At 45.8% G+C, this 15,440-nt stretch overlaps 1 protein-coding gene across 1 annotated transcript; it reads right to left on the bottom strand.

The window, feature by feature from the left end:
- Positions 1-6,291: 6,291 nt before the first annotated feature.
- LOC136653964 (olfactory receptor 4Q3-like) lies at positions 6,292-7,227 on the bottom strand. Its single transcript, XM_066630826.1, has one exon. It carries the CDS (start codon positions 7,225-7,227, stop codon positions 6,292-6,294), a length of 936 nt encoding a protein of 311 aa, XP_066486923.1.
- Between the last annotated feature and the right edge of the window lie 8,213 nt (positions 7,228-15,440).

Raw genomic sequence — 15,440 nt, 5'->3', positions numbered from 1 at the left:
GAATGGAAGGTGGGATGGTGTAGGTCCTTACCTCTGAAAACAAGAGAACAGGAAACTTCAATGAAAATAACTTTCTTCTTGGAATGATTCAAAAGGAGGAGTGACTGAGAATACTCCTCCCCCTACCAAATATCTTTCACATCTTCTGATAATCAAGTGGATGCAGCCCTTCAAGTGTCCCTTGATATAACCCTCCTGCAATCCGAGGTCCTTTGATTTCACCCTCTATGGACAGAACCTCTTCCTAAAGTTGATGAAGATGTCAGATAGAGCCAACTGCTGTTCAGTCCCAAAGGGGTTAATTACAAATGGAGTTGATGTTGAAGTTCTTGTAAACTTTAGAATGAAAGAAGACTTTGAAGTTCCTGTAAACAACAGAACTGTAGAGGACAAATGTCCCTTTTCTCAAAGGCAGTAGTTGGTTAGTTGATTTATTTAATTTACACCACAGGCATCATCAGTGTGGTCAGCAGGGATCCCCCCTCTCCTCCTCCTCCTCCTTCTTTTAATTATCCTAAGAGTCCAGTAAGGGTGCTTAGGCTGAGCTATAGCATCTGGCTCAAGATTCACCTGGTGGACCTGGACCTCAGGAGAGGGGCAGGCAGGCCTCAAAGCCCTGCTGGCATGCTGGGACCTGTCTCAGTAACCTTGTGCTCTACCTTCCCACCCAGTGAATTGTTCATCCCCCACTTCCCATCCAAAGACTTTCACGTGGCCTGAACTTTAGGGCCCACCCCTTCTTTCCCACAAATACCCCCCGTTTAAGAACATAAGAACATAAGAACAGCCCCACTGGATCAGGCCATAGGCCCATCTAGTCCAGCTTCCTGTATCTCACAGCGGCCCACCAAATGCCCCAGGGAGCACACCAGATAACAAGAGACCTCATCCTGGTGCTCTCCCCTACATCTGGCATTCTGACTTAACCCATTCCTAAAATCAGGAGGTTGCGCATACACATCATGGCTTGTACCCCATAATGGATTTTTCCTCCAGAAACTCGTCCAATCCCCTTTTAAAGGCGTCTAGGCTAGACGCCAGCACCACATCCTGTGGCAAGGAGTTCCACAGACCGACCACGCGCTGAGTAAAGAAATATTTTCTTTTGTCTGTCCTAACCCGCCCAACACTCAATTTTAGTGGATGTCCCCTGGTTCTGGTATTATGTGAGAGTGTAAAGAGCATCTCCCTATCCACTCTGTCCATCCCCTGCATAATTTTGTATGTCTCAATCATGTCCCCCCTCAAGCGTCTCTTTTCTAGGCTGAAGAGGCCCAAACGCCGTAGCCTTTCCTCATAAGGAAGGTGCCCCAGCCCCGTAATCATCTTAGTCGCTCTCTTTTGCACCTTTTCCATTTCCACTATGTCTTTTTTGAGATGCGGCGACCAGAACTGGACACAATACTCCAGGTGTGGCCTTACCATCGATTTGTACAACGGCATTATAATACTAACCGTTTTGTTCTCAATACCCTTCCTAATGATCCCAAGCATAGAATTGGCCTTCTTCACTGCCGCCGCACATTGTGTCGACACTTTCATCGACCTGTCCACCACCACCCCAAGATCTCTCTCCTGATCTGTCACAGACAGCTCAGAACCCATCAGCCTATATCTAAAGTTTTGATTTTTTGCCCCAATGTGCATGACTTTACACTTACTGACATTGAAGCGCATCTGCCATTTTGCTGCCCATTCTGCCAGTCTGGAGAGATCCTTCTGGAGCTCCTCACAATCACTTCTGGTCTTTACCACTCGGAAAAGTTTGGTGTCGTCTGCAAACTTAGCCACTTCACTGCTCAACCCTGTCTCCAGGTCATTTATGAAGAGGTTGAAAAGCACCGGTCCCAGGACAGATCCTTGGGGCACACCGCTTTTCACCTCTCTCCATTGTGAAAATTGCCCATTGACACCCACTCTCTGCTTCCTGGCCTCCAACCAGTTCTCAATCCACGAGAGGACCTGTCCTCTAATTCCCTGACTGTGGAGTTTTTTCAGTAGCCTTTGGTGAGGGACCGTGTCAAACGCCTTCTGAAAGTCCAGATATATAATGTCCACGGGTTCTCCCGCATCCACATGCCTGTTGACCTTTTCAAAGAATTCTATAAGGTTCGTGAGGCAAGACTTACCCTTACAGAAGCCATGCTGACTCTCCCTCAGCAAGGCCTGTTTGTCTATGTGTTTTGAGATCCTATCTTTGATGAGGCATTCCACCATCTTACCCGGTATGGATGTTAGGCTGACCGGCCTATAGTTTCCCGGGTCCCCCCTCTTTCCCTTTTTAAAAATAGGCGTGACATTTGCTATCCTCCAATCTTCTGGCACTGTGGCCATTTTGAGGGACAAGTTGCATACCTTAGTCAAGAGATCTGCAACTTCATTCTTCAATTCCTTAATAACCCTTGGGTGTATGCCATCAGGGCCCGGTGACTTATTGATCTTTAATTTATCAATGAGGTCTGAAACATCTTCTCTTTTAACCTCTATCTGACTTAACTCCTCGGTCAGGAGGGGCCGTTCGGGCAGCGGTATCTGCCCGAGGTCTTCTGCCGTGAAGACAGATGCAAAGAACTCATTTAATTTCTCTGCCATCTCTAAGTCTCCTTTTATCTCCCCTTTCCCTCCCTCACCATCCAGAGGGCCAACCGCTTCTCTGGTGGGTTTCCTGCTTCTAACATATTTGAAGAAGCTTTTATTATTCCCCTTAATGTTGCTGGCCATGCGTTCCTCATAGTCTCGCTTGGCCTCCCCTATCACCTTCTTACATTTCTTTTGCCACAGTTTATGTTCCTTTTTATTCTCTTCATCAGGGCAAGACTTCCATTTACGGAAGGAAGCTTCCTTGCCCTTCACAGCCTCTCTAACTTGGCTGGTTAGCCATGCGGGCACTCTCCTGGATTTAGTGGAACCCTTCTTTCTTTGCGGTATACACCTCTGCTGGGCCTCTATTACTGTTGTTTTAAGCAGCCTCCATGCATTCTGGAGAGACTGGACTCTTTTTACCCTCCCTTTCAACCTCCTTCTAACCAGCCTCCTCATTTGAGGGAAGTCCGCCCGTCGGAAGTCAAGGGTTTTTGTTAGAGATTTGCCTGGTATTCTTCCCTCAACGTGCACGTCAAAACGGATCGCAGCATGATCACTGTTCCCCAATGGCTCAGTAACGTTTACATCTCTAACCAGGTCCTGCGTACCGCACAAAATTAAATCCAGAGTCACCTGTCCTCTGGTGGGCTCCGTGACTAGCTGATCTAAGCCACAGTCATTCAGCACGTCAAGAAATCCGGTTTCCTTATCGTGACCAGAACACAAATTGACCCAGTCAATATGAGGATAATTGAAGTCCCCCATGATTACAACCCTGTCCTTCCTTGTCACCTCCCTGATCTGTTTCCTCATTTCAAGGTCCCCATCAGATTTCTGGTCTGGAGGACGATAGCACGCCCCCAGTATTACATTGCTGCACAAGCCTGGTAATTTAACCCACAGAGATTCTACGGTGGAGTCGGACCCACCTTCAATCTCTACTTTGCTGGATTCTATCCCTTCCTTAACATAAAGGGCCACCCCACCTCCAACACGCCCCTGCCTGTCCCTCCTGTAGAGTTTATAGCCCGGGATTGCGGTATCCCACTGATTCTCCGCATTCCACCAGGTTTCCGTTATGCCCACTATGTCAATATTTTCCCTTGTCACCAGACACTCCAGTTCTCCCACCTTTGCTCGTAGACTTCGGGCATTCACATAAAAGCATTTATACACGGAATGCCCCAGGATGGGCTGCTTATTCGCTCCTTTGTCCCCGCATCCTCTCATTGTGCCAAACCGTCTATCACATCCCATCTCCCTAACTTTCCCAATTTCTTCTCCTACCCTGCCTTTGTCTTGTTGTTCTCTAACCTCCCCATCCTCGTCCCATAGGGATGAGGAGTCCCGAACCGGATGCCCCTCGGCTCCTGTCGGCCTTCCCCCAGGGATCAGTTTAAAAGCTGCTCTGCCACCTTTTTAATGTTATGCGCCAGCAGTCTGGTTCCATTCTGGTTCAAATGGAGCCCGTCCCTCTTGTACAGGCCCCGCTTGTCCCAAAACGTTCCCCAGTGCCTAACGAATCTAAACCCCTCCTCCCTACACCACCGTCTCATCCACGCATTGAGACCCCTGATCTCCGCCTGCCTAGCTGGCCCTGCGCGTGGAACAGGTAGCACTTCAGAGAACGCTACCTTTCCTGCCTTTCGCCTTCCTTCCATGCACCCCCAAACCTCCAATACCTTCTCCTTGCATTCATGGGGCAGTCCCACTCATTACTCTTCCTATGCCCCCATTGATTTTCTTTCCTTTTCCTCTTCCTAAGAGTTACTCTCCTTTTTCCTCCTTTCTCCACCTATCCTCAGGGCTTCATACTGCATGAGAGTTACTCATAACTTCCCCTCTCTAGAATATAGTGTGTTTTAGTTCACGTAGGACCCACTGTGTTTTGGTTTGGGGTACTAAAACACGTTATGCACATTTCATTCTCGCCCCCCCCCAATTTTCATTACCTGCCAACGGTGCCTCTGAGTGGGGCACATAGTTTCACTTGGGCCCCATCCCCAAAGTGGGAGGGGAGGAAGAGAAATGGAGTGGCAACAGCCCGGAAAGTCTCTTGAGCCCAGGTCTACCCACCTGGTAGATCTGGCCTTCCAGTGAGCCCAGCTTCCACTATTGCCAGCTGAGATCCCAGGAAATTGCCCAGGTATCAAAACTTACTTCTGCGACAGCTCTAGTCCCACAGCTGTGTCCCTGAGTCCCTCTATGACCCTTCATGGTAAGTGGATCCACAAGCCAAACAGCAACTGTAGCTGGCTGGTTTCCTCCCAGATTTGACAGGAAGGAGTGTCCAGTATGCTTTCCCCAGCCTGGTGCATATGACTTGCAGCAGCAGGCACTGCTACATTGTCTATGGTTGTGCCCCCCCCCCAGCATGCTTTGCAGGAGGCCGGGTCGGAGCCAGCACAGCATTGGCATTGGCAGAGGTTGAGCAGCAAGGGCTGCAGGGATTCAGTTTGGGCAGTGGATCCGGATAAGAGTGAAAAATGTAAGATCCCAGGAAACTTCTGGGCACTCTCATTTGGCTCCTGGGCTCTTCATTGCATAAAGAGCCTCTCTGTTGTGTAAACAGACCCTCTGCTGCAGGCTATGGGAGAGGCAGTTGCCTCATTAAGAGTATCTTTATTGTGCTTTGACCACCGTCTTATATGCGATCCATCGTTAAGCAAACAGTTGTTAAGCAGCGCACACCTGTACTAATAGTAGTAGTATTTTGATAAGCTATTATATATTCTGCCCTGCGCTTCTTAAGATGAAGGGCCGACTCAAGTGTGCTTCATAATAATAAAAATATTATAACTACTACAGCCACTATTTATACAGCTACTGGAGACAGACGCTTTCTTCATTGCATTAAGAGCCTCTCTGTTGTGTAAGCAGACCCTCTGCTGCAGGCTATGGGAGAGGCAGTTGCCTCATTAAGAGCATCTTTATTGTGCTTTGACCACCTTCATATATGTGGTCTGTTGTTAAGCGAGCGGTTGTTAAGCTGCACACACCTGTATTGTAATGATTAGGCATTTTTTTATTGCATGTTTTATTATGCTGGTTTTTATTTTTGAATGTTGTAAGCAGTCTTCAGAGCACCAGATTTTTTTTCCTGGTAAAAAGCAGTACAGAAATCTTGAAATAAATAAATAAAAATACATAGGAATAATATTTAGACACAGGGGTGGGGAAGAGTCATAGAAACCATTTTCCTTTTAAAGTATTTGGGTTAAAATCATGACCACAGCATGCCAGCTAGATCCTATCCTTAGGAAATCCAGTCCCAGCTAGAGAGTTGCTAGAGAGATGCCATGAATGAGGCCTCCTACCCCTCAAAGTATGAGAAGACAGAGTAATTTCTGCCACTTCTTTAGAACAGAGCTTAGATGGGGCTCAAGGTGCAAGAGAAGGGAGACATGCACTGCAGGATCAGATCAAAAATCCACCTATTCCAGCACTCATTTTCCACTAGTGGTCAGTCAGGAAAACTTTCCATACAGCTAACAAATGAGGGACAACTATAGCAGGGATTCTTAACCATGGGATGCTTCCTTGATTTGTAAAGGTGTAAGGAGAAGGTAGGGCATGATTCATTCCACATTCAGAGGGAACATGCCCTAGACCTTCCAGTATACATAAAAGCAATTTCTACCTTAGGGTTCATTAGGCTTCATATGCACAACAAATGATTTAACAGGAAAAGGAATTTCCACACATTTACTACTGTTGATTCAGCAGGAAATGTTTACATTTATTCTTCAACTTTGCCATGGCTCCCTTCATCTCTTGGTTCCTCAAACTATAAATGAGAGGATTGAGGACAGGAGTGACAACCAGGTAGAAGATGCTGGCCATCTTGTCCACCTTTGAAGCGGAGGAGGGTTTCAAATACACAAATAAAAGGGGACCATAGAGGAGGAAGACGACCATCAGGTGGGAGCCACAGGTGGAGAGTCCCTTCCTGCCACCCTTCCCAAATCGACCACAGAGGGTGACCAGGATGGTGACATATGAAACCAGCAAGGTCAGAAGGTTGGGTAGAATGATCAAACTGTCACTGAAAACATAGAGAATCTCACTCACAAAGATATCTGAACAGGACAGCTTTTTTAACTGGGTGATGTCACAAAAGAAATTGTCCAGGATATTCGGTCCACAGAATGGTAGCCGGGTGGTGATCATTGTCTGGGAGATGCCATGAATGAGGCCTCCTACCCAGCAAAGTAGGAGGAGACTGATGCAGCGCTGCCGGTCCATGATGGTTGTGTACCTCAGTGGGTGGCAGATGGCCACATAGCGATCATATGCCATGACAGCCAGAAGGAACATTTCTACAGCTTCAAAGAAGTGGACAGTAAATATCTGGACCATGCAGCCTGCATAAGAAATGGTACACCTGCTAATCAGAATATTGGTCAGTAGTTTAGGTGAAGCTACTGACCCCAAAGAGATATCAAGGAGGGACAGATTGGCAAGGAAGAAATACATGGGGCACTGAAAGAGCTTGGTATCAGTCCACACAGTCACCAAGATCAGCAGGTTACCCACAAGGACAATGGTGTAGCAGATCGAGACCAGAAGTAAAACTAACAGCTGAGCAGACTGGGAGCCAGAAAAGCCCAGTAAGACAAACTGTGTAACGGTGGATCCATTCATCTTGATGGCTGGTTCTGGTGGGAGAAGCAATGGGATACCGTTAACCCTGGAGATCCTGCTCATCTCCCTTAAAATCCTATATTCCCCCCCCCCCCAACTATGAATATAACCTAAACCTTCTTTGCTCTTGTTTTTCTAGATGGAACTGGTTGCTCCTGTCTCTGTACTGCATACAAGAACAATTTTGGCCCAATATACAGGATTCTTTGCTCTCTCTGAAAAACCTGTTTGTAAAGAGCTGTTCAAATCATCCAGATGTTCAAATCAGTTAGATGATTTCCAATTTGGGAGTGTGTGCTCTATCATAAATCCTCCATCAGTATTCTGTGGGCAGAGCTGGCAGGATACACGTGGAAGTGCTTTAATTCTCTTGCAATTGGTGACAGACACAGGTATGGTCTAGGGGTCAGGCCACCATCTGCTTGCCGGAAGGAAGCTGATGGTGGTGGTGGGTGGAGGGAAGTACAGCACAGAGGGGGGTCAGGATTGGGACTGAGGCTGGCACAGGGATTGTTGTGGGAACTGGGAGACAAGGGGGCCTGGTTGGAGACTGAGAAGTGTTGAGTGTGGAAAGGGGGACACATAATCAGTAGCAGAAGTTCTAACCATTTAGAAATGGGCTAAGTCAGATGCAAGGGAGGGCACCAGGATGCAGGTCTCTTGTTGAGCTCCCTGGGGCATTTGGTGGGCCGCTGTGAGATACAGGAAGCTGGACTAGATGGGCCTATGGCCTGATCCAGTGGGGCTGTTCTTATGTTCTTATGTAACCATATCCTATCCCCTTCCAGGCTTTGATACACCAATCAGGGTCCATTCGGACTTGCACCAGCAAAATCACTGCTATAGATCCAGGTAGAAAGATGGATCTACTTTGGAGCAGGCACCGGCTTTGAAACTCAGCTGTTGGATACAGTGTGTGCCCCATTTACTGTGCTTCATCAGCAGCAGGAAAGCTATGTTGGGCTGTTGAGGTATCTGGAAGAGTCTTTGCAGGGTGTAGTAGCACTTCTCTCTTCCTGCTGGACACTAGGATTGAAATGGCTCCTCCAATTTCACTAGCTGTCCAATTCTAAGTTTCCCCAGCACACAGCAGTACAGTGGTACCAAAATGGTCACCGCTGTATCCTGTGAAGCCAGGCAAGCTGCTGGAATTGTCCTTTCCCTTACCCCATGTCAAGCGTGTCTGGTCCAATGAGTCTACTTCTATCTGGGCCAGCTGTTGAGCTGGCGCAGAACCAAGATGACCCATGTTGTTTTCAGTGGCTCTGGAGGGGTGATAATTATCAACAGCAGCCTCTGCCACGATCCCCTCCCTCCTCCCAGGCCTGACCCACCAGTAGCCTGCCCTCCTTCTGCTCAGTTCCACCCCCTCTTTGCCACCCCCTTGCCATCCCCCCGCCACCAAAATTCTCCCTGCTGCTCGACCAGGATACTCACCGCCCAGCAATCCTCCTGAGTGTCTTTCTGGCACTAAGTCCCAGCACCTACTTGTACTGGCCTCTCTGCTGGCACTGGCTCTCTCCCACCAGCTATGGGCCTACGGCACTTTTGTGATTCCCAGTTACATACAGCACAGGATTGGGTTGTCCATATGCTCAGGACAATGAGGACTAGAAACTATGTACTGGTTATTTCCGTAAAGAATGCACAAAGAATGCACTATTTTTGTTTCTGGGCCATGAGAAACATTTGTGCCTCTGGGGCACAATTTTGCCATACACTACCAAAGACCTTCCTCAGTAAGTGGCACAGCACTGAAAGCTATAGCTGAGTGGCAGAGCAGAGGCTTTGCATAGAGAAGTTCCCTAGGCTCACCCCTACCATTGCACTTGACTTCAAGTAGCAGGGCTGGACAGTTCTGAGATACAGCACAATCCTGAAGACGTAGCCAGAATGCTTTGCAGAGATGCGGGAGACAGAAATCCAAACCCTTATCCCTTAAACAGCCATGCAGGCTGCTGGGTGAACATGGCCAGTATATCTCTCTCTCTCTCTCTCTCTCTCTCTCTCTCTCTCTCTCTCTCTCTCACACACACCTACTTCAAATAACTGCTGTGAGGAACAAGGGGGGGAGCAACATGTGCTGCCCTGAGCTCCTTGGTGGAAGGGTGGGATACAAATGATACAATATCACATACCCTTGATCTGAACAGTCTATAATGCAACTTCATGTGTTTCACAAGGTTTTCCTTCTCTTCTTGTTACTGGAGTTCTGAAAATAGACAAAAATACAGATTGAGACAGTGTCCTCTGTTGAAACTATTTAAATCAAAGAAGGTCCACCACTTGGGATCTCTTTTTGATTTCAGCACAAGAGAGCGTTACTCTGTTCTGAACCCACTGTTTTCTTTTCATACAATAATACTTTTATACTTGGACCCAGGGGACGCTTCTCTTTCTGTCATCACACAGACTGAGAGATAGATTCTGAGATTTTTATTTTTATTTTTTGGTCCAGATATATTTCATTAAAAGTTGCTGCTAATAATCCATCACTGGGCTGTTAATACTGAACTGTGATTGGCAAATGTTGGGGGGAAAATGGCTTCAGTTGTAATGACATTCCTATTGCTGATATGCCACAGAAAATGAAATAATTTTTTTCCCCCCAACTGGCTCATCAACAAACTGAATTTGTTGTATGTTGGCTCACGGTTATATTTATACAGGCCCTACAATTTATTACTTAATTTTGTGCCTAGCTATCATGCAGGATTCTCTGTTCAACTAATTTCAGTTTCCTTCTCAATAAACTAATTACCTTCTCGTTAACTATTCATACCCCCAAAACAAACAAAAAGCTTTTGACTCTGTCTCTCTGTCTGTCTTTCTCAAATCATTCCCTGAAATTTGGAGCACAGCCTCATGACAGTTTGTTAAACAATGGTTAAAGGTAAGGGATGATGAAGAAGGAAGAAATAGGGATGACTGGAGAAAAGGATAGATTTTCACAGATGTACAGAGTACACAGATGCCTCAAAACAAGAACAGTTGGATGATTTTATGGTTAAATTGGCACAAGAAATAGGAGATTATTTTCTTGTGGACACTTAGGTTTGTGTCACCAAGTGCAAGAGCTCATTGCATCAGCTCCATGATGGACATCCTTCCATACCAGACCACACAGAATACATTACAATATCATACACACAACATAAATGCAGTGGCATCACGAGGCAACAAAAAACCAACCAAAAACAGTGGCCAACTTGATGAAACTCATACAACTTAATCAGAATTCTAGTATTAGCTCTGGTACATGAAAATGAGAGCTGACTCAGTTATGACCTGACATTCTTGGTTCCCTGCAGTGTCCAAATAACACCCCATTGGCTCTTTGAACAGTCAGTTTCAATGGTCAGTTCCGAGATAAAGAAATACATTTTTTATTACATAAGGCAATCATGTTTTCCTTTTCTGGTTCCTTGGCTATAACATCTGATAGAATACAGATATTTCACATGATGGCATTATTAAAAATATCATGATTTTCACAATTTTGGCCAGTAGTGGTGTCACCCCCCTCACACCCTAGCAATGCCTCTGGCTTAGGGAACAAGGACTGTAGATTATCTTTAAATAAGAATGTATAAGAAATCTATTGTAAGATTATATGAAGTAGTAAATGGTAAACTTTACTATCTGCAAGTGATAGTAAAAGAAGATAAGAATCATATTTTAAGCACAAAATACTGGATAATTCCACTACAAAATAATGGAGTCTTAATAGTAACCATGGATGGGTGGTGGAATGTGGGAATATTTGGCAATGGCAAAGCTGAAAGCCTGTGTACATGGAAGAGAGAAGGGACAAAGGGCTCAATCCTAACCCCTTACGTCAGTGCTTTTCAGCACTGGCATAGCGGTGCCAATGGGACATGTGCTGCATCCTGCAGTTGAGTGTCACTCATGGAGGCCTCCTCAAAGTAAGGTTGGTTCCCTTACCTGCATTGCCCTTAAGTCATATAGGGGTTAGCATTGCATCCAAAGTGAACCAACTTCATGTTTAAATGGTGACTATGTGCAAAGTTTTGCACAAGTCACACTTCGTTACATTCCTTTTTTCCATATTGCTATGAAGAATTGATGTTGCAGTCAGATAATGGTGTATCAGGATCTTTTTGGAGTTATACTGATTGACATAATAATATTGTAAATATCCACTGGCATTAAAAATTTAAAAAATAAATTTCTTTTTAATGAATCAGCTGCTATGGCATTTAGCTATTCATGGTCTACCAGTTTCATTTTTTGATTCATTTCAGTTCATCGCATTGGCGAACGTTCTTTCCTGTTTTTTTAACTGATAGTTTGAGTATTGCTAACCGTAAAACAACTCCCATATGCAATGAATGATCACTACTCCAATAGTAGCAGAGCACAATGAAAGTGTCGATCCAATGGGCGGTGGCAGTCAAGAAGGCCAATTCTATGCTTGGGATCATTAGAAAAGGTATTGAAAACAAAACAGCTAATATAATACCGTTGTACAAATTGATGGTAAGGCCACACCTGGAGTATTGTGTCCAGTTCTGGTCGCCACATCTCAAAAAGGACATAGTGGAAATGGAAAAGGTGCAAAAGAGAGCGACTGAGATGATTACTGGGCTGGGGCACCTTCCTTATGAGGAAAGGCTACGGCGCTTGGGTCTCTTCAGCCTAGAAAAGAGGCGCCTGAGGGGGGACATGATTGAGACATACAAAATTATGCATGGGAAGGATAAAGTGGATAGAGAGATGCTCTTCAGATAACACCAGAACCAGGGGACATCCACTAAAATTGAGTGTTGGGAGGGTTAGGACAGACAAAAGCAAATATTTCTTTACTCAGTGTGTGGTCAGTCTATGGAACTCCTTGCCGCAGGATGTGGTAATGGCATCTGGCCTGGATGCCTTTAAAAGGGAATTGGACAAGTTTCTGGAGGAAAAATCCATTATGGGTTACAAGCCATGATGTGTATGTGCAACCTCCTGATTTTAGAAATGGGCTATGTCAGAATGCCAATGCAAGGGAGGGCACCAGGATGCAGGTCTCTTGTTATCTGGTGTGCTCCTTGGGGCATTTGGAGGGCCGCTGTGAGATAAAGGAAGCTGGACTAGATGGGCCTATGGCCTGATCTAGTGGGGCTGTTCTTATGTTCACAATTGTGTGCATAAACCTGTGTCTATGCCCAGATGTAACTCCCATAATTTTCAGGGGGGCTTATTCTCAGCTAAACGTGTATAGGCTTGTAGTCTTAGTAAGTTTTGGACAAAACATGTACAAATTTCTACTTTAAAACAAACTGTATTTGCAAGTCGCATACCCAGAGAGGCAAAAGCAACACACTGCATGGTCTACAAACTCAAAAAACTAAGCGTAATACTCACTCTCAATGCAATTCACACTGAAAAGGGATCTGGGGCAGGCACCATCCATCTCAGCAATCAAAACTTCATTGCAAGGCACTCCCTGCATCCTTCAAACTTGGTGATGTTTCAAGAAGGCTCAGAATGACCAGAAGAGGTGCAAGGAGTCCAGGTGAGAACAGTAAGCAGATGGCAATGGCAAGTGGAGTGGCATATGACAATGCTAAGATGAAAATGAGAGAACTGGGAACTTCAGTGAAAATATCTTACATCTTGCAATGAAGCAAAGAGAGAGGGTGAGAGAGAAAACTCCCCCCCCCACCACCAAACATCTTTCACCTCATCTGGCAATCAAGAGGATGGAGCCTTTCAAGTTTCTCTTGATATAATCCTCCCGCAGTCTGAGGACCTTAGATTTCACCCTCTATGTACAAAGCATTTTCCTAGAAGATGTCAACATCCTGGTCAGTGCTGTGCAGTCCCAAAGGGGTTAATTACAATGAAAAAGACTTAGGTGTTCTTGTAAACAACAGAGCTTTAGAGGGCGCATGTCTTTTCTCAAATGTAGAAGTCAGTTCACTTGATTTATCTAATTTACACTCCAGCCAGTCCCACTGTGGCAAGCGTGGATCCCTTCTTCTTTTTATCCTCACAACAGCCAACAAGACAACTTATCAAAGTAGAACTACGAAACTTTATAAACACTTTTAATAAGCCAGCATGAAAAAAATAAACCTTTCCTTTTCTGGTGAAATATTGTAGGAATATAATTACAACATGAAACTTTTTTGGGGGAAGGGAAGGGCATTTATCAACCACAGCTCAGTGTATCCAAAATAAACAGTACTAAAGATTTTTAGTGAAACATTTATGTTCCATCTTTCGTCTAAGATTCGGGCAGCCCAATCCTGAGCTGCCTGGAGAGCGCGAGAACGGCTGCCGACGCATCATGCGCACCTCAGCCTGCCGTGGGTGGCGCCTTGGGAAAAGGGGACTTTTGTCCCCTTCTCCTGGGTAAGGTAAGCAGCCCGCAATGGGGCTACTCACTTTACTTGAAAGGTCGGAGGTAAAGTAAAGGAGTTCGTGTAAGGCGCCAAGTCCTACACGAACGGACAGGATCCAGTGGAGCAGAGCTCCACCGAACCCGCCACCTGCCTCTCCGCTCCCTTCCCCCAGCCCCTGCCTCCCTGTCACGCCTCCCGCTCACCCTCTCTCCACCCCTGCTGGCTCCCCCCTCCCCGGAACGCCTCCTCACTGCCCCCCTCCCCGCCCCCGCTTCAAGGTGCTAGTTCTAACCTTAAAGGCCCTCCATGATCTGGGTCCAGGCTATCTGAAAAATTATCTCCTTCCCTCTATTCCAGCCTGCCATCTTTGGTCATCTGAGGGGGCTCTTCTGCAAATGCCTTCTCTGTCCCAAGCGAGGGGGTGGATGCTCGGGGCAAGGCTCCTCTGTAACGGTGCCATCTATTTTGCTGTTGTAAGTCCAAAGAGAGGCAGGGAGCCTACTGTAACAGTGAAAAAGAGAAAGGGATCCTAGCATAAGCCACTGCCACTGGGATCCACCACTGCCTCCCTCTCCCCACTTCACATCTGCTCCTCCCCACTCCAAACTTGCCCTCCTCTGAAGCAGGGCTCTCACTTGCCTGGTAGCAGCATGATTTTTGAATAGTTGCTGGGCCTTTCATGACAGCATATCCCAAAACATGCTTCGGTCATTAGTTGCTCAGTTGGGTGAATTTTGAGCCAGCTGCTGTCTCTGAGGCTAAGTTGTCTACTTTGATATGCCTTCCGGGGTATTTCTGAATTTTTCATCAAGATAGCATACAATATTCTCTGTCCAAGTAAATTCAGTTTCTTTTTTGATAAATGAATTCTCTTGCCCTTTACTATCATATACCCGCCCCCTCAAAAAAAAAAATCTTTGTCTTTTATTTTATTTAATCTGTACCCTGTAATTTAGAGCACGGTGTCATTACAGTTATTGAAAAGTAATGAAAGAGGAAAAAATTATGATAGCTGGAGACTAGTATGGATTCCTACAAATGTTCAAATTTTTGTTAAATATGCCTTGCTGAATCAAAGAAAAATCCACCATTTCAGCCACTCATTTTTCATTAGTGGACAACTGGGAGTTCCTTTCAGACAATGGAGGCACTAGAGCAGGGGTGCCCAAACCCAGGCCTAGGGGCCACTTGCGGCCCTCGGGAACTCCCAATTTGGTCCAAGGGGAGCCCCCAATTTTCAATGAGCCTCTGGCCCTCCGGAGAGTTACTGGAGCCCATGCTGGCCCAACGCAACTGCTCTCTGTGTGAAGGTGACCGTTCAAATTCTCACATGAGCTGTGGAATGAGGGTTCCCTTAATTACTTGCTGTTTCACATCTGTGATGCAGCAGCAGCAGCAATGGAAAGGCCAGCCTTGCTTTGTTTAAGGCCTTTTGTAGGCCTTTCATTCATTCATTCATTCATTCATTCAAGTTCCATCTCTAATATATTCATTTCAAAACAGAAACTCACAAATGGTTCACAGAGCAAGAACAAACCAGCAAGCAATCAATTCTGGGTCCCTTACTTTAAGAAAAATGCAGACAAACTGGAGCAGATTCAGAGGAGAGTGATGATGATCAGTGGAGAGCAAAGAGGCTGGAGAACAAGACCTATGACGAAAGCTTGAAGGAACTTGGCATGTTCAGCCTGGAGAAGAGAAGGCTGACAGGGGATATGATAGTGCTCTTCAGATACTTGAAGGGCTGTCATATGGAAGAAGGGGCAAATTTGTTCTCAACTGTCTTTGAGAGCAGTACTAGATCCAAAAGCTACAAACTGCAAGAGAAGAGATGGAAAAAATTTCCTTACGGAAAGAGTG

This window comes from Tiliqua scincoides, chromosome 5 (genome assembly GCF_035046505.1).
Source record: "Tiliqua scincoides isolate rTilSci1 chromosome 5, rTilSci1.hap2, whole genome shotgun sequence".
NCBI classification, from domain to species: Eukaryota; Metazoa; Chordata; class Lepidosauria; order Squamata; family Scincidae; genus Tiliqua; species Tiliqua scincoides.
Note: the sequence above shows the minus strand (reverse complement) of the source record. Positions and strands in the feature narration are given on the sequence as shown.

Coding starts and splice junctions, on each gene's coding strand:
- LOC136653964 (XM_066630826.1), bottom strand. CDS start 7,227: ATGAATGGATCCACCGTTACACAGTTTGTCTTACTGGGCTTTTCTGGC.